Raw genomic sequence first — 24,682 nt, 5'->3', positions numbered from 1 at the left:
AGTATTTCCGTTTCAGCATTGTTGTCTTATACTGCCCCCTACTGGACTGAACCACACTGGACTGGAGTGTGTTCTCAGCTGAAACCTGATATCACCGCCATCGTCTCAGTTGCATGTTACTTTAAATGAAACAAAAACTGCATCAGTTGAAAATATTTTACTATCGGTTAAGACAAAAATAAAATGATCGTGTTAGGGATTAAAAACAGAATACAATAATTTATTTATCAGCTTTCAGGTAAAGAGGAATACATAGTTTTTCTCTTTTTTTACCAACTGATTCGAGGTTGAAGGAAAAACAACACTTCTTATTCATTTTCGCACTTGTATTCATTGATATATTCAGTTATATTTAAGACTTGTCTGATATTTAAACCCCTTTTGTCGATTTAGCAAAACCTACTTAACTAATTCCGTATTGCTATCCACAAGTAATTGATAAACAGTAATTATCTAATATATATCTCTAATTACTTGGGCAGCATCTCGTCTAGGTTACACACGTGATGTTGCGTTGGCTTTGCATCACATGACGGCACACGGTGGACCAAAACAAAACAAAAAAAAAAAGAAAAGAAAAGAAAAAAAAGATGGAAAGCGAAACCGTAGTGTTAAGTTTCGTTTTCCAGGCTATCAACTGTAGTCACATAATAAATAGAGCGGCTGTGACCAGAGCGCTATTCACAAGCTGCAGCATCGCTTCATCTCAGCGTTTCACTTCATCGACCAAGCGCTTTTCAACTATCCGATCACCGAGCACCATGAGCAGATCTACAGGTAACATATAATACTTTGTAATACTTGTTGCGTAGTGCATTTATGTTTCTTGGGGGTTTTTTTGGTTTTTTTTTTGTGCAATGCAACATTTGTTTTGGCCAATTTGACGCCTTTGCTGCTTCATTTCCCCTGTGTTTATAATTGGCTACATATATGAGTTTCTTATATTTTCATGTTATGTTAATTTTGAATTTTTGATTTAGAAAGATGGAATAAGGGAGTGGCAGTCATTTCCAAAAGGCAGACCTGTCAGAAAAATGACATTATTTTTTATCTTTTTGTATTTGAAGCTTCCTTTCATTTCTTTCTACATGCTTAGAGTGTGGTTATCAGTCCAGGAAGAGCAGTGTCTGTTTGTTGTTCATAGTTCAGTAACTCAGAGATCATCAAGATTTTTTGTTTCACTCTTGTGCAGACTGGATTCCTGGCCTATGGCTGGACACCTTTAATGATTTGCTGTATGATGACAATGAGCTGGACTATGGAGACCAGTGGACTCTCAACTTTAACTACTCTCAGACAGACCAAGTCACCAAGGAGGAGAGGAAGAAAGGCTGGAAGGTCTACTGCTGCAGAGCCTTTGGAGAGTATGTATCTTTTTATATTCTTAAAGTAGCAAGATACAGTATACACAGTGGTATTTATTCAGTTCAAAGAAGCCAAAAAAACCGTGCAATCCAACAATAACAACAGTGACTAGATACACTGATTGTGTTGTTTGGTTTCTCAGGCTCCACCCTATTTTCTTTTTTCTTTTTTGTTGTTTTCTTTGCAACTTCATGCCAGGTCATATGATGAATTGTGTGTATGTGAAAGGGAGCAAGTTATGTGCAGTGATAAAACAATGCCAGTCTGTGGAAAAACTGCACCCTGGTAAAAGAGAGCAACTGTAGTTGTACAGTGACTCAAAAGAGTGCACGATATATTTAAAGCAACAAAGTTATGGGAGGATTGTAGTGGAAAAAAATAGCACTTATGGTTTTAACCTTTTTAAAGAGGTAAGTCTGTTTACCTAATGCATCAAATGTAACAAGACACAGCTGCAAGTGTGAATTCTTATTGTAACTTCTTCAAGGACATTACAGAATATTTCTGTATAAAGTAAGTGTTTGAAGTGTTTGAGAAAGATGATGGCTCTTGCTGTCTGAAACTTTTGGACTGTAACAGCCCCATTTGCAAGTGTCATGTTAAACTTTTTATTACACAGATGTCACCACAGGATTGTTTGAAACTGAAATGGCAGTTTAAAATTTTCAAAAACTTAATTTCAGAAACATTCACAGGTTAAAGGGGTAGCTGTACACCTGAGAATACCTCTGTGCCTATGCCTCTCATGAACTGTCTTCTCATTTCCCCACAGTTTCAAGTGTGCATCCTGCTCCAAGACCTGGCCCTCAGCACGGGTGGTGGTGTTGTTCCGTTACCGGCTGCGGAGTGACCGGGGGACGGTGATCATGCGGCCCTTTGGTCAGGCCTGCCGCAGTTGCAAAAACAACATGTTTGAGCTCCCTGGTTTTTCAGACAAAGAGGTGGAACAGGCCTTGGTCAGGCTCTTTTCGAAGATCCGGAAGAATATCTATGGGGAGGATGACGACGATGATGGTGGATCGTCAGCCTCCTCTAACAAAGTGTGGACCAAACCACATGAGAAGACCCTGTGTCAGGCCTGCATTATGGGCATTTGCACTCAGGATAATGACTAGAAGTCTTTGTGTGTGTGTGTGTGTGTGTGTGTGTGTGTATGTGTGTGTGTGAGAGAGAGAGAGAGTGAGAGAGAGAAATTGAGAGGAAGTGGCTTAGTGTGTGTGTGAGGTGCAGAGGCTAGAAGTCTGACAGGTAACTTAGCTGAGATGCACATATTCTTTATTGCTAATATTTTGTTTACTTTGTTCAGTTCTCTTGGTATTTAATTTTGAAGTTAATTGTCTATAATGGCAATGTTACACCGTCAGGATAAGCATGTTAAAGAAAATATTTGAATTTGCATATTTTTTGTACTTTGTGGTTATTAATAAAGTGTTAGTGTGACCACACATTTGTTTTTGGGGTAATGATTATTTCGTGGCTTTGTGTATGAGTATGATGAAGAAGTGGTAACAACAAGTACTCAACTACTGTACTTGTACTTATAACTTATTCTATTTTATACCACTTTATACCACTACTCCTCAACAGTTCTGAGGTAAATATTATTGTACTTCATTTGTACTTTACTTGGCATTAATTTGGTAGCTGTAGATAACAGTTACTTTACAGATAAAGATTTCACATGCAAAATAGATAGTCAGCTCATTAAAAAAAAATATATTGAGTAATTTACCAAAATAAAATGATCCTCACCTTGGGCAGCTACAAAATTATAATGCTGATTATATATTTATAAACCAGTATTAACATCCAGTGATATAATACAGTGGTCAGGGGTCACAACTGAAGGAGGTTGGAAATCAATGTAAAAATGTTGTAATGGAGTATTTTAGGGTGCATTTAGAATACTGAATACTCTTTATCTGCTACTCATTAACTTCCCAAATTATTACAATTATGAATTAATATGAATGTTTTCATTTTGCTAAAATACAATTTTACAAAAAGTTAAAAAAAGAAAACAGTTGCGCAAATATGTGTTCAATATTAAATAAATAATTAATGAAAATTCAATTCATTATTATCAAATATAATCACTTGTATTCTCATATCAGTTCAGTTCATTTTATTTCATTATAGAAATTTTAATTTCAACAACTGTGTGATTGTAATGTTTTCCGTTTTGTCACATTTTATTTCATGTCACTTTTCTTAATTTCATATAGTTTTTCAGACGCTGACATGTCCCCACATGTCACATTTATGCAGTTAGCTACTGTTAGCTGGAGTAACAACAATGTCAAAATAATACTGTAGTTACATTGAAAACCAGTTTGCAAAATTTACTTTTGTGGCAACTGGAAGCAAATGTTTCTCGCCCATGAATATGTTAAGAGAGCTGTATATGGCATTGTCAGTCAGCCTTGCTGCCAATTTGTCCCAGAAACCATCTGTGGTATTGCAATGAAAAATCCCATGCGGCCCAAAAAGCATTTTCCTCAAAGACCACAATAAGAGGTATTTGTAAAATTGTTGACAGGACACCGTCAACTCCAATAAAGATCAGTTTTTATGCTTTCCAATACAAATTTTTAATCCAAGGAGGTTTTATTACTGTGAAAGAGAGTTTTATTAGTGTGACATCATTCCTATCTAAAGTCCATGGGCCAAGTGGGAGTATGTTTGACAGGTCCAATGGGCGAAACACAAATATGCATTTGGAGTGGAAACAGACCCAGAAGCTATTGAACTTTTTGGCTCATGCACCAGGCAAGCAATTTCATTCAAGTGACCGGGCGCCATCTTTGAATCCAGTATCCAGTTCCCATAGTAGTATAATATATCCATGGTCTTGCCATTTTCCACATAGAAATGGGAACGAATTTCAGTCTGACTTTGCCATAAGTCTGTATCAAGCATTTAGCTCCCTGCTGTAGACACACAGTACACAAACTCTGTTTTTATTTAGCTAAGGCTAAATAACAAGTTAATTACATAGCTGGTTAACTAGCTGGGCTAGTGACATTATGAAATAAAATATGACATTGAAAACGTAATTAAAGATAATAGCAGTTATTTAAAAGTGTATTTTAAAACAAAAATGTCTATGATGAAATAAATTGATATCCAATTAATTATTTTTAAACTAAGAATACTGAAGTAACATTTCAAAACAATGAGTTGAGTCTTGATATATTTCCTTAGTTATTTCAAAAATTGTTATTATATATTTCCATTTGCATGATTTATTTATTTCACGATGTCTTCAATGTACTTAATATTGACACTTTGAGATTCCATACACCAAAACCAACCAGTGAACCCAGACAACCGACCAATCAGGTGAGAGCCCTCCTTGTGACAGTTGATGCCGAGCATGCGCAGTGGTCTTTTCTCTTTGGCAGCAACAACAACATACTGAAGAGATCCAGTCAGTCTCGCCCCTCCGCTCTCAGCAGCATCATCGTCGTCCCCGCTGGGTCCGGTGGCAGAGAGGATGGTCCAGCGGAAAAGCAGTCGAAGGGTGCGAATGACAGTGATAAGATAATGGCCCTCGGTTTTCGCATGTTTCCGAATGTGCGACTAGTGACCAAGTGAAACCACCGTGTAAGTAGAACGGCGGAGATTTGGTGTTGTCCTGCTGTAGGGAAGGTATTGAGGCTAACATAACGCGCTAACGTAAACCTGAGAGAGGGAGAGAAACGGTTTGCTAGCTTCGGTAACGGCAAGAAGGTAGGCTGCTTTGGGTGTTAACGTTTTCCCACGGCGCCGGTACAGCCATGGGGAAACGTTAACACTCAAGGTAAAGCGTTTTGTCGGCAGCATTTCGGACAGTGTACACCTAACAGTCGCTTTCTAGTTGGGTTAGTTATTCACACAGACTGTCAGTGTGTTGAACAAAGGAGCTTTAACCGAGGGGCCGCATGGACAGAAACATACAGAGAGAAGTCGGCTGCTGTTTGTTTTGTGCTCCATTTCATGCTGACACACTTCTTCGGGGATAACCACACGAGGTCTGACCTGAATATTTAGCTGATACGCGGTGACCTAGCTAATTATGGTAAATGCCAAAGTGATTTTGAAGTTAAGTTGCACTGTACATCAATATACAGCTTTTGCCTGACTTTGACTCTCTCGTATAAGTTTTATGTGTCTTTTGACAACCTGACTTTGCCCCCCAGCTGTTTATACAGCGGCATGATCCACTCATACTTTTAGTTGAGCTGTTTGAGTTAATGTGTATCAGCTGACAGCAAGTTTTGATAACTGCAATTGCACTGCAGTGGGTGGTTTTTGTTTTGAAGACATGTTACGGTGATAGTAGCAAAGTAGTAACTGTAGATTTGACTTTTAAGGTGTTAGCAGTTAAGGCTGAAATGCTATTTTCTTGTTTGTAAAGTCTTCAATCAATCATAACTTGCTGAATATAGCTAGACTGTGAACACTTATCACAGAGCTGAGATACACATCAGTATGATATTAATATCAAGGTTTGACAGATAGTGTCCATGGTAGGACTGCAACTAGTAATTGTTTTCAACTATATCTTTTTTTAATAATATTCAGTTGTTTAATTCATTTATCAAGCAAAACTGCCAGATAATCAAGTTCCGTCTTCTCATAAGTGCTGATTTGCTGTTTTTCTCTGTTTGTATGTGATTGCAAACTGAACATGTTTGGGTTTTAGACTGCTGGTCAGGCATAGCAAAAAAATTTCAACACATCATTTTGTGCTTTAGGAAGTTGTGATAGGCATTTTTCGCCATTTTCCTGTCATTATATTGACCAAACAATTAATTGATTATTTGAGAAAATAATTGTTAGATTTATTGCTAATGAGAAAAGTTATTAGTAGCAGCCTTAATCTGACTAAATCCATCTTCTCTTTTAGAAAACAGTGAAGTTGGCTCTACACTGTGTCCCAGGACAGGTTCATTTCCTGATGATCATTTTAGCTTGAACCCCACTCACACCCACAGTAGCATCAAGAATTGCGATATTGGTTGAAAATATTGTGACGCTTGACTTTGTCATTGTGTGAATCACTGGATGGGTTTCTTGAGAAACGAAGGATGCCGTGACTTGAGCTATTGTAAGCAGGAATCATCAGACAGGTTTTCCAGACAACATTTGGGATTCTGGAGCTAATGAGTCATTAAGTCTCGATGATTGCATTTCTTGAAATGGGGAATACCGTACGTACCAGAGGAGGTTCTGTGTAGATCTGGTGGTATGAGTGTAACTTCATATTGTTGATTTTCAAACTTATTTCAACATACTTGTGTTACTGGTGTGGTTTAAGGCTAATAGGACAAGTGTCCATTCCACAAGGAGGGAACCACTTCGTGAGCCTCACTCCACCCGACTACTGAGTGACGTATTGACTCAAAGAGCTTTCATAATAGTATATAAATGCACTGTCACAGCCAAGTGCAAACAGCCGAACTTGCGATCCTGGAATTCCAAAGTTCCTCCATGTCCAGACTTCCTGTCCTTATTTAGTATGAGAAACAGATAGAGACTGGCAGAGATGCACAGTGAAGTGAAGTGAACTGGAAGTAAACCAGTGTGCACAAAACAGAGAGCCAAGCAGACAGACTGACCTATTAACTATAGTAAACCCCCGTCACCACCACCATCATCCCTCCAGATACACACACGCACACACACACACACACATGGATAAGGTCCAGTCTAATGCTTGCATCACAGGAGCAGAACTTACAAAATGTTGGCTATTATTCGCCAGTGGCAGCAGCTTCTGTGTGACCCGTATGTCTCCGTCTGTCAGTGTGTGTTTTTCCTGTCTGTCACTGCATAGAAATGGGAGGCAGAAGAGGGGAGGCAGCCAGCCGCGTTATTCAAATGTTCCAGAGCCTGGCCAGCCAGTGGCCAACTGTAGCCGGGCTAAAAGAGGCTCTTTGTGAGGGCCAGACAGATGGCCATAGAATGAAGACTGTAATGATCTCAATGGCCCAATACACACAGGCACATGCACAGACTCCACTCATTACAGGATGTAATGGTGTGTCTTTGTGTGTGTTAAAGACAGGACAAACTGTATGTGTCTGTGTGTGTGTGTGTGTGTGTGTGTGAGAGAGAGAAAGAAGGAGAGGTTGGGAAGACTTGAAGGAAATGAAGCAGAACACATTGATAAAGATAGTGATTATGAACAATATGTGACAAAAGAGAGAGTGTTTGTTTGTTTCCCATATCTGTTCCCTTTCACCACTCTGTTATTACCTTTGCGTCGCATGTCATATAATTCCTTTGTGATATAAAAACTGCTTGTCATGCCAGTTAAGTGAGTTTAAAATTCATAGGAGGATGAGAAAGATAATGAAAAGATCATGATAACTTGTGAATCAACAGGAGGTTTACAAGCTGTTGCCTGGGAGAGTAAACCCAGCTGTAGTAGCCATAGCTGTGATTCTTGTGATTCTTTGGTTTAGTCCCTGAGAGCCAAAGTAAAAACTGGTTGTGGCCCAGTGTATTAGTGCTGCATGGTTGAACACACATTCAGACTGTCATATCTTCAGTAGCAGACAAGCATGTAAACAGCTTAATATATGCAAATTCTTCACAAACGCGAACTAACGGACTCGCAGTGGGCAGCTGAGGTAATATTGACCATGCCTTTCATCAACTGTCTAACAAATCAATGGCTTGGATATCATTAACTTTCCTCTCTGGCCTGTCCTCTTTATAATTATCTCCCTGTCTTCTGAGCTTCTTTCCTCTGTCCCTCTGTTTTCTCTCTATTTCCGGTAAGATAACGTCCTCGCTGTAGCACATCAACTGATCGATGGATGGACTGATTGATTGATCTTCTCTTCATCTCTCTACCATCTCTCCCTACTCTTAGCTGCCGTCTTCTGTCTTGTTATTTTTCTCTCCTTTTTCCTACCTTCACCAGCCTTTTTTTTTTCTCCACCCATTCTAATTCTTTCCTTTTCTCATGTCCCTCTTTCCACCATCCTTTTCCTCTAATCAGTGTCTCTCTCCTACTTACAGGGCAGGAAAACACTGAACCATGTTGCTGTAGGTTGTGACCTGTGGTGAACGGGGGAGGAGGAAGAGGAGGAGGAGGAGGAGGAGGAGGAGGGAGGCGTAGGCAGACGGGCAGACGGGCATCTGCCACAGCTCCCTTAAGGCGGCCTTTTGCAAGCTTGAAGCCATGGGCAACACAGCCACCAAGTTCCGCAAGGCCCTGGTGAGTGGCGACGAGGCCCTGGCCTGGCAGCTGTATGAGGGTAACCCTCAGTTCAGGGACGGCCTGGACCCAAATGCATCATACGGAGAGCAGTACCAGCACAACACAGCCCTGCACTACGTCTGTCGCCATGCCATGACCCGTCTGCTCAGGTAAAACTCATGCTTTGTTTCTATTTTGGTTTGGATTTGTTTGAGGAGTCAATTGAATTTGACCGTCATTTTTGAGGCTGGGGTTTATAATGTAGTTAAGCAGTTATCTAATACAGTTACAAAGGCAGTGAGTCATATTAAATTGAATAACAATTAGCAGTATGTCAGCTTTAATAGATATCTGAGAGTCACCATTTTCATAATTGTATTTTTAAGGCAAATAAAGTAACTTACTACACAGACTATAAAGACTGCAGACTACAGACTATACTAGAAAAAGCGCATGAGCCATTAGGAGCACTGGCAATTAGACCATCACCAACACATATTTGTAGAAAAAAACGCAAACTAGAGCCTTTAAAATGACCAATGACTTCATTGAGCACCTGTAAACATCTCAACAAAAAACAAACATTAAAGGAGTTTTTACAGGTGATGTTCATAGTGCTAGTCGTAGTCAGCCTGTGAAAACAGTTGTGCAGTGGTCTTGTATGGCTCTGGAGGGAGCTTTCTAAGTCTGAAAAAATAACTAATGATGTCATCAGGGTTAGCTCAAACTGGGCTTTAGACTTAAACATTTTAGCAGAAAGCCTGCATTACAAACTTGTTATGTGGAAAAAGATCTGGGCACCTAGCAGAGTTTCTGACGAGAGGCTAATGAGTTGCATTCTGGGAATGCAACACACACACACACACACACACACACACACACACACACACACACCAGCACACTCTCCCTTGGATAATGTCATAAGAGAAACCATAAAGGAGAGTGACTGAGTCTAACATGACCTAAAAGAAAGGGGTCAAACTAAAAAACATATGGAGAACAAGACACCAGTGTGTCTTTGTACCCCCTGCAGGGATAATCAGGCTGCTGGCCATGACCGAGACAGCTGATTCAGTGACTCAATAGCCATCCTTACCTCCTCCTCCTCCTCCTTACACTCTTCCTCTCTCTTGCCCTTTCTTTCCATGATTACAGGGGGGGTCAGAGGAAGCTGTTTGAAAAGGCCAGTCAATTATCTGTGCATCTGCATGTGTGCACACGTGCCTGTGTGTTTTGAGGGGGGAAACTGTGACTCCACAACTGCTTAACGTGTCCGAGTCTGTGAATATAACACAGTGAATCAATTGGTGTGCTATTTGTGTCCCTTCCCACTAACCTATAATGGGCCAGAGAGGCGTGCTGAACGCAGCGCTTGGCTCCTGATAAGTATCAGAGGAAATGCTTCTTTGTTCCAACAGCTCGATTGGACAGAGCAGATAGACGACCGAGAAATCTCAGACAAAATAAAGACTCATGGAGGACAAGCGTGGGCTGGTAGATACAGAGTCTGTTTTTCAGATTATTTTTAACATGTATCTGCTTAATGTTTATTTGCTCTCCTGTAGTCATCTCCATGGGTTGTATTGGCTAGTAATCCCATGAGATGTGCAAAGTGGGAAATCACAAGTAGACCTATTACTGGAAAAATGGGTGTAGTTCAGGAAGTGTAACCCTTCCTCCACAACAACTGAGTACACACTCTTAGAAACATGTAAATAACAACTCTGACTTGGTTACTCATTTATGAACCATTGATTTTTCTGCTGTTTGAAGAAGCAACGGTGTTAAGAAATTTGTCAACATACAGCAACTTCCCCATTATTTTTCACTAAAATGTTATGTGCGTGTGTGTGTGTTCTCTGAGGTTTAGTTTCCTCAAGTTACTGCACTGTCTGAACAGCTTTGACGCTTGACAGTTGCAGCAAAACGTGACGTCCCCTAGCCTGTTGTTTGTAGTAGACTGATATTAGGGCGATCCATCCTGTGCGTGTGCGTGTGCGTGTGCGTGTGCGTGTGTGTGTGTGTGTGTGGAGGTGGGGGGTGGTGGGTTGTAGTTGAGAGGGGGATAATTAGTGATTATTGCTGTGCGGGTGAATTGGCAGTGCGCTGTCATTAGGGGGAGGCTCGGGGGCTTGTGGATGACAGGATAAAAAGGTCAAAAGTGGAAGAGCAGGAGAGCAGTGGAAGAATAGGCTGAAGGGCTGCACAATAAGGAAGCATTCAGACACTAATTCAATAGTGGCTACTGCTGTGTCCAAATTGCGGAGAGAGCCGAGAGGGAGATGTTTTATTTTTTCAGTGGAAATCCTTTGACATCTTATTATTTTCTTCTGTTTTGTTGAATTTTTGCATTACTGAGAAGGTTCAAATACCCATGTTATAACCACTGATCAAAAAGAAACATGTTTTTCTTTACAGTTTAACACACAGCTGCCATGGGACAATGTAATAAAAGATGTCAAATGGAAGAAAGATAGAATATAAATAGACACCGTAGAGGAGGAGAAAAAAATAAGTATAGGATAGAAAAAGAGAAATGGAAGTTTTCAAAAAAAGCAGAAAGAAACTTGAAGAGGAAGAAAGGAATAGGAGGTGCCATATAAAAGAGCGGAAAGCTAATCAGTAAATGGAGATTTTGACAGACAAAGAGCAGAGAAAAACTATTTACTAAACAGAACTGCAACCACAGCTGGGCTCCTGGTGCAACTGGCACATCCATCACCATCTGAGTGTGTGTGTGTGTGTGCACCCGCCAGCCAGCATGTCCATTATCTCAGAGATGCTAAACAGAAATAGTCAATATTCAGCCATCTTTCTTCTCTTCCTTCTCTCCACCTTTCGTCTTACCCACCAACACTCATCTCACAGACCATCTCACTACCATACTTTGTCCTCCACTCATCCCTCCGTCCACTCCTCCCTCTCCACATCTCTGTATCTCTCTTAGGCGCGTTTTACTTTTCTTCTCCACCTTCCCTTCCACCCTCCGATTAAAGCCTTCTTTCCTTATAATTGTCCTTTTGTCCTCCTATTTTATTTAATCTTTTTCTTGCCTGCATTGTGTAGGTCTTTCCTGTTCAGCAAAGAGGGGAACCCCAACAAGCGTAATGTGCACAATGAGACGTGCCTCCATGTGCTGTGCCAAGGCCCGCAGATCCTACTGCTGCCAGAGGGAGCGCTGTCACCACGACTTGCCCGACCACAGAGGGACGAGCAGCGCCGTGCGGACTGCCTACAGGTACAAACACATGTGCAGAGATATATATAGTTTAGTGTACACACTCACATGTTGATGTGGGGAAAAAAAACGTGATGTAATGTATTAAGTCATTGCTTTTATTAAAGTTGACATACAAATAATGTGTCGATGTATTTGTGGGTTTCCCCGCTGCCAGATGATCCTAAGCTGGACTGGGGCCAGGCTGGAGGGAGGCCAGTACGAGAAGGCCAACGTTAACGCCACCGACAACCACCACAGCACCTGTCTGCACTATGCTGCTGCTGCAGGCATGAAGAGCTGTGTGGAGGTGAGAGAAAGTGCTCTGAAATTCAAACATTAGGATGAGCCATCATTTGTGTGTGGCAGATCTGTTTGAGTTCTTTAAGATTGGATTTGGCAAAGGTTTTATAGCCAGTCAAATATGTAGGCTGAACATTATGCCTGTCCTTTCATAGGGAGCATCTGCTTTGTGTTTCATTACTGTCAGATCCAAGTAGCGCTTCCTCCCTTGTTTTTAAAGATTGTACAGCTTTTGGAGCAGGAAGAAAGTCCACTCCTTGAATTAAAAGAACATTGAGCTCAGCTCTGATATGGGCAGCCTAAAAATAACCCAGATATTATCCTTTAAGATAAAAAGTTTGAAAGTTTCTTTTCACCTCTACATTCTCTTCTTTCATCTTTTATTCAACCTTTCATAAACTGTGTTTACACCTCTTTCTTGATGTACACCTTTCAACCCCTTTAACCCATTTTACTATATGTCCTTTTCTTCCTTCATTGCTCCCTTTCATTTTTTACCTTTCCTCTACTTGTCATTTTTCTCCCTCTTTCTTTACATGTCACTGTCTTCCCCTTCTCATATATCTTGTCTGTTTTCTACCATCATATTTTTTTACTCTTTCTCTTTTCCCCCTTCCTCCTGTTTTTTCTTTGTCTGCTCCCCTTGCTCTCGCCTCTGGCTTCCTTTGTTGTCTTTGGTTGCAAGTTCATTCAATTTCTTTTTCCTCCACATTATCCATTTCTCTCTTTTTTTTCACCCATTTCTTTTGTTCTCTCTCCTCTCCCTCCTCGTCCCTCCCTCTAGCTGCTAATCCAGAGTGAGGCGGACCTTTTTGTGGAGGATGAGGACAAGCTGACGCCATGTGACCATGCTGAGCGGCATCACCACACAGAGCTGGCCCTCAGCCTGGAGTCACAGATGGTTTTTTCCTCCTCTTCAGCTCAGCAGTCAAACACAGACGCACATGGTGAAACCAACCTGCTGCAATACAAGGAGGTGAGACCACAGTTACGAGATCTGGGGGTTTCCTGCTGCCCTGACGTTTATAATTAATGTGTTATTTTTATGCTTTTTAAAGTCACAGATCTTAGTTGGTAAGTCATTGTCAAACTTTGAAGCATTCACTTCTTACATTGTTCTTACAGTGGTGGCATCTTGCCTGGGAAATGCTTAATGTTTATTTTCACCTCTCATACTGTCAAGCAAACTTAACTCAAAACTATGCCAGGTGCTTACAGTTTCATGTAGAAATTTAAATTTAATTAACTGTAAACCTTTCAAGTAATGGAAGTTCCTAAATAGTCATTTAAAGTCATGTGTGCAATCATCTTGCTTTTACAGAAGGAAATGTGATACAGGCATAACAATAACACAATTAACACCTGCTTTTTTTTAGACAAACTCATACAGAGAAGCACAAGGAAAAAACATATGAAGATAAAAAAGGTACACAGTGGCTCTTCCTAAAGAGCTGCAACAATTAGTCAATTGAAAGAAAAATTTATAGATGATGCAGGATCATAACTATTACTCTGAATAGACTGTTGGAAATCTACATGAAAGCAAATTGGAGACCATTTGTGCTATCAGTATTTCACAGTTTTATATTATCTTTCTCATTCACTCAGCTTTTGCTGAGGTCAACCAAGTGATGTCAAGCAGTAAATTAACGCGAGTAGCTGCTATTTCAGTCTTTTTTTGTTCTGTATGTTTCTTAGTGCCTGCATTTGTGGACAAACTAAGCAGATTAAATTTCTCACTTATCTGCATTGAACGGCTCCCCTCATTCTTCTATGTAACCATTGAAGCCCGCAGTGCCTGTGACGGTATTCTTACCACTCACCTTCAAATGTCACCAATTTCTCAACAAAATATCTTCTACAAACTTGCACTGGTTCTTGCAAGTATAGGAATATGAGAATGCACACACCTTGCGTCATGGGTCTTAGTTAAGCAGAGGGCACTAGCACAGTCGTCTAGCAGTGGCTGCTGCCAACTGATAGCGGTTTGATCTTCCGTCCAGCATTCAAATCCATGCTAATACTTAATCTCTCTTTCCCACCACAACCCCCTGTGCTCACTGCCTTACATCCCAGTCCTTTTCATTTTTTCTCACATTATCATTTTCACTTCCTTAAACATAGCTCAATCTCATCCTTTTCTTGTTTCTGTTTAATATATTTTTCTCTTCTCATAATTTCTTGCCCTCACCTTCTCTCTGACATAGTTTTCCTCTTCTCTGCTTCTCGTTTTTCTGTCTTTCATCTCAGCCTCCTCTTTCTTTATTTCTGTGTGTATTTTCCTAACATTTTACCCACTCTATCCTTTCAGCCTTACGAGGGACTGAAGCTTCAGGACCTGCGCAGGCTGAAGGACATGCTGATTGTGGAGACGGCAGACATGCTGCAAGCCCCCCTTTTCACTGCTGAGGCCCTGCTCCGAGCACATGGTGTGTGTTTGTCTTTTAGTTCACATTTATACATTGACTGAACCTCACAGCACTGCAGTGAGATTGCAATATTTATGAAAAATAAATAATATAGAATTTGTTCCCTGTCTCTAAACATGTATTTAACCTCCTCCCTCTCTCAGACTGGGACAGAGAAAAGCTTCTGGAGGCCTGGATGTCAGACGCTGAGGGCTGCTGTCAGCGCTCAGGCGTGGCCATGCCCACCCCACCACCCAGTGGCTACAATGCCTGGGACACGTTACCCTCACCCCGCACCCCTAGGACCCCGCGCTCACCCCTCACGCTCACCCTCACCTCTCCCACTGATAGCTGCCTCACACCTGGAGAGGAGGGCCTGGCTACGGTAAGACAGAGTGATGACTTAAATATGACAAGACTGTTTTTTGCTTTTTTTTCTGAATAGAATTTTTTTGTTGATTGCTTTGGGATTGTGAGGTAGGTTGTGATGACAGGATTACTGAAAGTCATAACTATTAACCTTGGGAGCCAACTGTAGTGAACAGCACAGTTTTCATTGTCCTGTTGGATTTCAGTCTAATCTAAATGTACAGAATCTAAGACAGGCCCTGTATGTTCCCTGTATTTAAATGGCAGCCATGTGTTAACAGATAACATGAATGAACGGACTGACGTGTTAAGATATTGCAAACTTTTCTTATCAAAGAAAACTTTTATTGTAGTTGAGCTTTTGATAGAATGCCAAGTGTCTCACTTGTTTGATTACAGTAGGTTAATGTCTCATCTTATTAGAGCAAAGAAGGTCATAGGCCTCTTTCTGACAATTCCTCTCTCTGCTCTTTGTAGTTTTACATCAGCATCAGCCTGTTGTCCACTTTTGCTGATGAGGCAGGCGTAATTACACATCCAGTCCTTACCATTTGTCTGCCTGCTAATCCTGGCTGCAGTTTAACTTTCAGGCTTTTAAAATGTTCAGATCCCAAGTTGTTAGGCTGCTTCTACCTGAAGACTTACATGAACAAGATAAAGGACATTTGGGTGTATCTTAGGCTATGGATGGGATTTAATATTACTTTAAAGGTATGATGAAACAGCATGAACCTTGGAAAAATATGCCACATCATATTCTCTCAAAACATACAATGGAATTGACTTAATCCTCTAGCAAAGTCACAGTCTGTTATTTTGTCCTTCCTCTGTGTAAAATGATGGAGATGACACAGCAAAAAGTACAGAATCTTTATTAAATGGAACATACAACAATTTTATAGGTGCTATTATGCTATCAGTCGGTGTAAATCATGTGATTTGTCCTTCTTGTCCCTCTGCAGTGTGGAATCTGTCTCTGCTCTATCTCAGTCTTTGAGGACCCAGTGGACATGTCCTGTGGCCATGAGTTCTGCAGAGCCTGTTGGGAGGGGTAGGGACCTGTGTTTGTGTGTAAATGTTCCTGCATACGTATTAGATGTCTTCTACATTTTTCTTACGTTCGTGTTTTTCTCAGGTTCCTCAACGTAAAGATTCAGGAGGGTGATGCACACAATATCTTCTGCCCAGCGTATGAGTGTTATCAGTTGGTGCCAGTGCATGTGATAGAGAGTGTGGTTTCCAGAGAGATGGACCAGCGGTACCTACAGTTTGACATCAAGGTAGAAACACTCATACATGCATACACTCTGCTTTTCTCCCTGTTATTTTTTTGTGTGTCTTCGTCCCTCGCCTAACATCTATCGTTCGTTTCTAGCTGTGTCCTTTCTTTCTCTCTCATCTCTCTTATCTCCTCTCTTGTCACCCTTTTTTCCCAGGCATTTGTGGAGAACAATCCCGCCATCCGCTGGTGTCCTGCAGCCCGTTGTGAGCGAGCGGTGAGGCTCACTCGACCAGGCCCCGGGGACAGTGACCCACACAGCTTCCCACTTCTGCCCTCACCAGCTGTTGATTGTGGCAAGGGTCACCTCTTCTGCTGGTACACTTCATGGTTCATTGGCTATACACACACACATGCAATTATCCTGCACACATAGTTATCTTAACATACATATAAACAAGGTGTTACTAACATACCATTTAGCAAAGCCAGACACAAGTCTCCCTTGCTCAAGTATAAGCCAATATAATGTTTAAGCCACCCTCTTTGTCCCTTTTCTCCACAGCTGGAAGAAGAGCCCACTTTGTTGAACATGGTCATTACTGTTCACTCAGGGCGTGACAGCGTTAACCATTAGTCTTGTTTTTGAAAACCGCACTGTAAATTGCAGTTTTCTTTATCACAGCTCACAAAACTGACCTAAAAACTTACGTGAGGCAGCTATTATCTTTTTTGTTTTTGATCAGCCCAACAAATTATATGTTATCACAAACTATGACTTCATTCTGCTGTGCATTTTCCCTCTCTTATCTTTCTGGAAAAGAATGACAAGTTGTCAGACTCCTTAAGTCTTAGTGCCTTGTAATTTACTATGCCCCTCCCTGTCTGCAGGGAGTGCCTTGGTGAGGCCCATGAGCCATGTGACTGTCAGATGTGGAGGAACTGGCTCCAGAAAGTCACAGAGATGAAGCCTGAGGAGTGTAAGTCTGTCCTGTATTGTTTGTGCTTCCTGGAATTTTCTGGGTGTTTCTGGTATAGCCAGAGATCATTTCAGCTGCACCTCAGTAAGATGGCACCACAGTAAGGCAGTTAACGAAAGCTGTTGGCACAGCCTACCAGGATGTGTCTAATTTACTTTTATAACATAGTGGCAGGTGTTCAGGTCATTGATATTTGCCAAATGCATGCATGTGTGTGTCTGTAAGGCAGGTGTTGGACAATTGAGATGTAGCTGAACTGTGTGTTTGTGTGTACTCTCCACAGTGGCAGGTGTGAGCGAGGCCTATGAGGATGCTGCTAACTGCCTGTGGCTGTTGACCAACTCCAAACCATGTGCCAACTGCAAGTCACCCATTCAGAAGAATGAGGGCTGCAACCATATGCAGTGTGCCAAGGTATACTCACTAATCTCTTTGTCAGCATGTCAGCATATTTTTCTTCCATTATGTACTATATTTAGGTTTAAATTATTAAAAACATCTTCTCTCTCTTTGTGTAGTGTAAGTATGATTTCTGTTGGATCTGTCTGGAGGAGTGGAAGAAGCACAGCTCATCAACAGGAGGGTACTATCGCTGTACTCGCTATGAGGTCATCCAACAGCTAGAGGAGCAGTCCAAGGAGATGACTGTCGAGGTACAAACACACACACACTCAGACACTAAAATACAGAAGACACACTCAGTTAATCACACACAGGTTCTCGCTGATACATACATGCAACCAAAATATATCCACACAAACGTACATTTACCTGCTCACATTTCCACAATACAAGAACTACAATCACCTGTCAGATAAGCACATGTTGAAATGCTCCAGAGCATTTAATATACTCACACAAACTGATACACACGCCAATCATCATTTTGTTACAGGCAGAAAAGAAGCACAAAAGTTTTCAGGAGCTGGACCGGTTCATGCACTACTACACTCGCTTCAAGAACCATGAACACAGTTATAAGGTAATTCTCTCTCAACACACACACACACACACACACACACACACACACACACACACACACACGCACACATACGCATGCATCTGAATCTCAAGATCATTACATAATAAATGTGTATTCTCTCCTCTCTGCCCATTAGTTGGAGCAGAAGCTGCTGAAAACAGCTAAAGAGAAGATGGAGCAGCTGAGCAGAGCCTTCATTAGCCGTATGTCTCTCTTATACTGATCCCAACCTGTTGGCACGAGCTGCATCAGAATAGAGTTTCAAATGTCAAAATGTTTGTCAAAATTGCTAATACGTGATTAGAGCATAGTTCTGTCAGCCTCACACCCAAGCTTTGGCTTTATCATAATACATTAATCCAAACCACGTTGTAATACTGGCTAGGTTAATTGCTACAAGGAAATCAGAGACCATAATGGTGCCTGTATAAGTGTATCTTTTCTGGTGCAGGTGAAGGCACTCCTCCAGACACACGGTTCATTGAGGACGGTGTGTGTGAGCTGCTGAAGACGCGGCGCGTGCTGAAGTGCTCTTACCCATACGGCTTCTTCCTGCAGCAAGGCAGCACCCAGAAAGAGATATTTGAGCTCATGCAGGTAAAATGATACATATCTGTCATGCATGCATCTACTGGAACAACAAGACTAACAACTTCAGAGCTCAGCTGTTAACTGGATCCCCCAGAGTTTAAATGGTTAGAACAAAGTATTGTTCCTAGATTCAAATGGCAATGTTACCATTAGTTTGTGTATTTTTATGTACAAATCGGTATGTGGGCCGGGTTGCCATTTGAGGACCATAAATATCCAAAGAAAAATTCATGTACATTTGGCTAGTTGCTGTTGAGAGACTGTACAGGCATCCTTGGGCAAGTGACCTGCACAACATGACTTTTTTATGCATATACGCATCATAGTTGACTTTCCCATTAGTGGTCGCCACAGGGGAACACCAGCCACATAGTTGATTTGGCATAGATTTTTACACAGGATGCCCTTCCTGACACAACCCTGGGTTTGAGGGGCTGGAGAATGAACCGCCAACACAGTGACTAGCAGCCAACCTGCTCTAATACCTGAGCTATGCCTTCCCTTTTGTATGCATATACTGCATATAAATGATTTTTCTTCACACTTTCTGGGCAGAGCACTTTTATGCATGACCACATTTTATAAGATAATAAGATAAGATTTAATCTGAATTCCAAAGTGTTAGTGCAGTTTCTAATTTGCATTTTTGATGCTTGGACATTCCTAATAGTTAAAACACTGCTTTTGTTTTAGCTGGTGTTTTGTATTCTCATAACATGGTACTAATCTAGTTTGCAGCATTGCTGTGATAATGATTTTTTGGTCATGCTGAGTGTTGAGATTGTAGTGATTGAATTTAAGTACAGTTAAGCACAGAAGATCCTTGCAAAAATATTTGAACCACTAGAGGTCCATTTCATCTACTTTTCAGACACTTAAAAAAGGATTAATATTGAATAAAGTCTGCTGTGAGATAATCAGCCCATATCTTATCTACAGTATGAGTTAAATATATGTTACAAATCCCTTTTTAAATTTGAATTTCCAGTCTTTGAGTAGATGGGAGTTGGCATGTTTTCTTTGTTTCGTCCCAGACCGACCTGGAGATGGTAGTGGAGGATCTGGCACAGAAGGTGAACCGGCCGTACCTGAGGACGCCGTGTCACAAGATAATCAGTGCAGCCCGGCTGGTCCAACAGAAGAGGCAGGAGTTCCTGGCATCAGTGGCCCGTGGCGTGGCTCCCAACGACTCTCCTGAGCTTCCCCGCAGGAAGTAAGGACAAATACACTCACACATAAACAAAATGTAGTTTCGCTTTGCTCGGGTTAACAAATTCTTTGCACAGAAGAGACACTGGCAGAGACTCAGGAGACAAAGTACAGGTATAAATACCCTTGATAAAACATTCTTGTGTTTGTATTTGTTTCAGCTACCCTGGAGGATCATGGGACTGGGAGTATCTTGGCTTTGCCTCTCCAGAGGTAAATAGAGACACACCAAAACATGAACGTTTTTATTCTGCCAACTTTTTTTAGTTCTTGCTAAGCTAATGCTGCTTTCTCAAACCACACTGGTGCATTTCGGTGACCTACTTCTGTATGAAGTCATATTAATGCATGACAACGGCTGCAACTGACTTAAGTTTTCTTATGTGTTAAGATGGGGAATCGTCACACTGTACTGGGAGCAGATCAAAGAGAGAGGCAGTCACAGGTAATGTACCATAGTTTCTTGCCATTTTTTGCATATGCATGGGCTGTATTCAGTTTCCTTACAACACTATAGACTAAATGTCACAGCTGCTTAGAGTTGGTTTTGTAACCCAGCTTGAATCACTCTTTGCAGGATTATGCTGACATTCAGTACCGTCGTAGACACAGGCCACGGCGCAGAGGAGACATGCTGAGTCTGCACAACCTCAGAAGCAGCAGCAACACACCAGAGACCAGCAGGAGGAGTGACAACACAGGTCTAGAAAACAGAATGTTTCGTAGCCTTATATAATGATCTTTATTACAGAAGGATAATCCAAAAGGCAAGAAAGGTGTATGTATTCTATGGGGCATTTATAGTACCATATACAGCAGATTTTTTATAGCAATGCATTTGCACAAACTATATATCCCAGTCCAACTCTATTCCCTGCCTCCATTTATAAATTTTGACTTGTCACTGCACCAGACAACCAGCAAATGGGATTTTACTTTATGGCTCTATGAATCAGGTCTGTCGAAGCACACAAGGGCATTGATCACTTGGATCAATTGGCAGTCAAGCCACACAAAGCAGTCCTCGTTTTAATATGACATTTTCTGTTCCAGAAGTTCCAGAGAGGAGCGAGGGCCGTAGGAGAGTGCTGGGCTCGCTGGATGAGGATGACCCGAACATCCTCCTGGCCATCCAGCTTTCACTCCAGGATTCCCGCAGAGAGCGAGGCCTGGAGGGAGGCCTGGAGAGAGGGATGGAGGGGAGAGCGGAGCTGGAGCGTGGACTGGACAGAGGACAGGAGAGGAGGCCGGGTCCCACAGGAGACCTGGGTGATGTTGCTTTGCACTCCCTCAACACGGACGGTCCTCCAGGAGCCAGAGGCTCATCTTTCCCCTCTTCTCTCCTGGATCCTCCTCGCCCCCCTAACAGGACAGACTCCACCTCCCAGCCTCCCACATCTAACCCTCTCCCCCTTCCTCCCCCACCTCCCTCTCTCAGTGCAGAGCTGCTGGAGCTGGGAGACAGCCTTATGAAACTGGGGAACATAACCACTCCTTATGACCTGGACACACACACCCAGGAGCAGCTCTGCTCACACCACACATACAACCACAGTACTCTCACTGCTCCCTACACCATTGAACCCGCTTACAGCGACTGCAGCCATAGACAGGAACAGAGTGCACTGACAGCTCCATATGTGCTCGACCATATCACCATCACAGATCCTCGCTATGACGGCAAAGAGCAGAGTTACTGCCACGCCACTGCTTATTTGGCTGAGGCTGAACACACTGCCTCCTGTACGGCAGAACGCACCCAAAATCCCACCTCAAACCCCGCCCATCCTAGTTCATATAACCGGGAGCACGCAGCCACGTATGACAGCACCCCAAAACCAGACAGCTCTTACAACCCTTGCCCAGAACACAGTAGCTCTTACACTCAGGAGCGTCCTCCTGCCTACGCTCTTGAACGCCCACCCAAAACAGAGCCCCAGCCCCCTGCCCAGTTGTGCCTCCCGTCTCCAGAGCTCGAGCCGGAGCTGCTGCTTTCACCAGTGATCCCCCCAGGGGGCCCTTTCACCCCCAGCGACCCTCAGAGTCTGGAGGCCCTGGACCCCACAGCCAGTGCCCAGCTGCTGGACAACATCATGGCCTGGTTTAACAACAACATCAACCCGCAGAACAACCCCCAGAGCCTGGCCCTCATCCCTTCCCCGCCCACCACAGAAACCGACTCCTCCCCTGACACACACACTGAGACTGAGTCAGAGAGCCAAACCTCCAGGGGCGTGACCCCCGCCCCGCTCTGGCAGCCCCTGGAGGGCGAGCCAGAAGCGGACAGGGGGTCGGCGAGTCCCCGTTTAGGTGCTGCCGGCGTGGAGGGCCTGAAGACCTCGAGGCCCAGCACTCTGGAGCTGGAAAACAGAGAGGCTGGCGAGGAGGGTGTGGACACAGGGTGTGTGGCAGACCTGTCGCTGGACGAAGCGCACACACACCCGTGCTCACACTCCCAACGTGGAAACAGTCCCGCACACACTGCCCCGGCCACGGAGAGAGACTTAGACCTGGTTCTTCAGCTAGAGGTGGACCAATCACCTGAGGAGTGGGAGGAGCAAGTACACCTGGTGTGATGGAGCAGAGAGAGAAAATTGAGCCAAGTACAGGAAGAGAGAGATGAGAGAGTGATGAAAGTGAAAGAGGAAAGAAAATCAAAGACAGGAAAACTAGAGTGAAACTCTGATGGAGAAATATAAGATATAACGTTGATGCCTCGATGAAAGATGTAGGTCTTTGGGGGTTGAGTGTTGCTGTATGTATTATACTGTATCTAGAGAGGACATAAAGCCCTGCAGACTTTGTCCAGTAAAGATGATGTCATACGCAGTTTTATTTTATTTTTTTTTTTTAAGTGCTTTTGTCTGCTGTAAAAACAGACAAACTTATTCTTTGAAAACAAATGAGTGTTTAAAACAGAGTCCATCAATGGAAAGCTACTGATATCATAACACATAAAATGCTGCACGTCTTATTTTATTTATTCCCTGCCTCCTGTATTTGTCGTCTCAGTTTGTTCAGGGTGAAGTTTTGGTGCTGCTGAAATCCAAACTTGCCTCGTACACCAACACTTTATTAACACACCGACCCAACCATGAGCCTGTTCAGAGCTCCGAGAGCCAAATATGATGATAACTTTAACCTTGGAGCTTGTCAGCGTACTGTACAATCAGAGGGCCTAATTCAGATTTTTGGACCTTCATGCACACTGTGCCTGCTTTGTTAAGAGAGCCAACACACTACTGATCTTTCCTGTCAGTAGGCTGCAAAGAACCACGATACACCTGCCTGCTCGGTAAACGTCACGCTCGTATGATGTGCTTATCTGGATTTTATGACAGAAACAAATCTTTTGTAATACTCAGATGATCACAGAAGATAAATTGTCTTGTCCCCTCTGCACAGAGAGGTCAGAGGTCAGTCTCAGCAGTAGGAATTCAGTGTCATGGGTGCTTGTTTTCACGGGGGATTGAACCCTCTAATTTTCCTGGGCACTGCACCGTCCTGCGACTCATTCCATGTACTTCTTTGTCTTTATCAAAGATGAGCTTTCATCCATGACTTTCATACAAATATTTTTTATACAGTATTTTACAGTTGCTTTGGCCCAGTTTTTGTAACGGTTTCAATTTGCAAAACACTCAACACAAAATGCTTAACACATACAATGAAAACATCACTATAAAATTAGGTAATTATGTTTATCAGGGCATCACAATTTTGAATATGTTCATCACTGAATTTTATTCAGTGTTACATGTTAAAATAAAATTGTCATTATCAGACAATGCTGTCAAACTAACTAATTCTAGACCATTTCCACCTCCACAACATTTTATGAACTATAATGAACTTCACTGCATTAGTTTACTTTTTCACTAAAATGTAAATATCTCACTACTACTGTAATCTTGGAAAGTATAACATTAAACCACAATGTGTTCAGGGGAAGAATGTATTAAGTCAGTGTATCTCTTCATTAACGGTTTTGCAGATGGAATCTGAACCAAAGCAGTTGTGAAATACTGTAAATTAAAATCCTTCTGCAACTTTTAAGTTTGCTGTTTTTATCATATCTGTTCCACTACTGATGGCTAGTGCAGTGTGCTGTTGATAGATGGGAGATGAGTTGGGTTTTTACTGTAATTTATCCTTCTTTTTTTTTTAAATTCCTTTATTCCTTATCATAGAGATGAAATCTCTTCCAGTTAAGACCAGAGTTGTTGGGTCTGTGTGCCTTTTGTTTCGATTGTACTTGTTTATTTGTCGGTATTTATTAGTGTCATTACTTTTTAAACATGCTAAACAAGTTGCTAATGGAAGTTAATGGAGAACACACCACTCTGGCTGTTGCCATAATACACTGAGGTTCTTGATGCACATTTGTATTTTTTGTCCTTTCAGCCCTGTTTTATCTTATTTGACCTCATCCCCAGAGAATACACGCCCATGTTTTAGCGATTTACTCAATCAGACGTTGCTTTGAGGCTGTCTGAAAGAATTGATTCTTCTATTATTCATACTTTGAGTTTCCATTATAATTAACAACCACTTTATCTGAATGTTGCTCAAGTGTAGTCGGCCTTTAATTTCATTTTCAAATGTGATGTAGCACTCTGACTCCTGGGTTGTCGTGCAGCCTTTATCTTTAAACTTTATTGCCCAACCATAATGTTTACAACAGAATTAAACACTGCCTTTTGTGTTGAGATATGATTTGGTGCTTTGGGGACTGGAATGGTAATGATGGAGTGTTTTAATCATACTTTGACAGCATGCCAAACAAATGTAAAAAAAAGAAAAAAGAAAAAGAAATCCCATCGAAGAACAAATTCTGATTTTGA

At 42.0% G+C, this 24,682-nt stretch overlaps 2 protein-coding genes across 3 annotated transcripts; both read left to right on the top strand.

The window, feature by feature from the left end:
- Nucleotides 1-664: 664 nt before the first annotated feature.
- LOC111223035 (receptor-transporting protein 4-like) lies at nt 665-7,450 on the top strand. Of its 2 annotated transcripts, XR_002665158.1 has the most exons (4): nt 665-777; nt 1,193-1,364; nt 2,138-2,531; nt 7,435-7,450. XR_002665158.1 is itself a non-coding variant. In XM_022747002.1 (3 exons), exons 1-3 carry the CDS (start codon nt 762-764, stop codon nt 2,478-2,480), a joined length of 531 nt encoding a protein of 176 aa, XP_022602723.1. In that variant the 5' UTR covers nt 665-761; the 3' UTR covers nt 2,481-2,817. The 2 variants fall into 2 exon arrangements, 1 of the variants encoding a protein (XP_022602723.1); XM_022747002.1 differs by lacking the exon at nt 7,435-7,450 and having other exon boundaries at nt 2,138-2,817.
- Nucleotides 4,817-23,894, top strand: LOC111223034 (ankyrin repeat and IBR domain-containing protein 1-like). The gene is made up of 21 exons (XM_022747001.1): nt 4,817-4,971; nt 8,380-8,730; nt 11,627-11,798; nt 11,956-12,087; nt 12,865-13,056; nt 14,392-14,509; nt 14,653-14,873; nt 15,820-15,908; nt 15,993-16,137; nt 16,294-16,454; nt 16,968-17,056; nt 17,340-17,470; nt 17,575-17,709; nt 17,952-18,038; nt 18,175-18,241; nt 18,490-18,635; nt 19,664-19,842; nt 20,000-20,051; nt 20,230-20,283; nt 20,416-20,539; nt 20,892-23,894. The coding sequence occupies exons 2-21, from the start codon at nt 8,543-8,545 to the stop codon at nt 22,412-22,414; spliced, it is 4,005 nt and encodes a 1,334-aa protein (XP_022602722.1). The 5' UTR covers nt 4,817-4,971; nt 8,380-8,542; the 3' UTR covers nt 22,415-23,894.
- Nucleotides 23,895-24,682: the final 788 nt, after the last annotated feature.

Source organism: Seriola dumerili, unplaced genomic scaffold (genome assembly GCF_002260705.1).
Source record: "Seriola dumerili isolate Sdu_G_001 unplaced genomic scaffold, Sdu_1.0 BDQW01000110.1, whole genome shotgun sequence".
Taxonomy (NCBI): Eukaryota; Metazoa; Chordata; class Actinopteri; order Carangiformes; family Carangidae; genus Seriola; species Seriola dumerili.
This window is presented reverse-complemented; position numbering and strand designations above follow the sequence as displayed.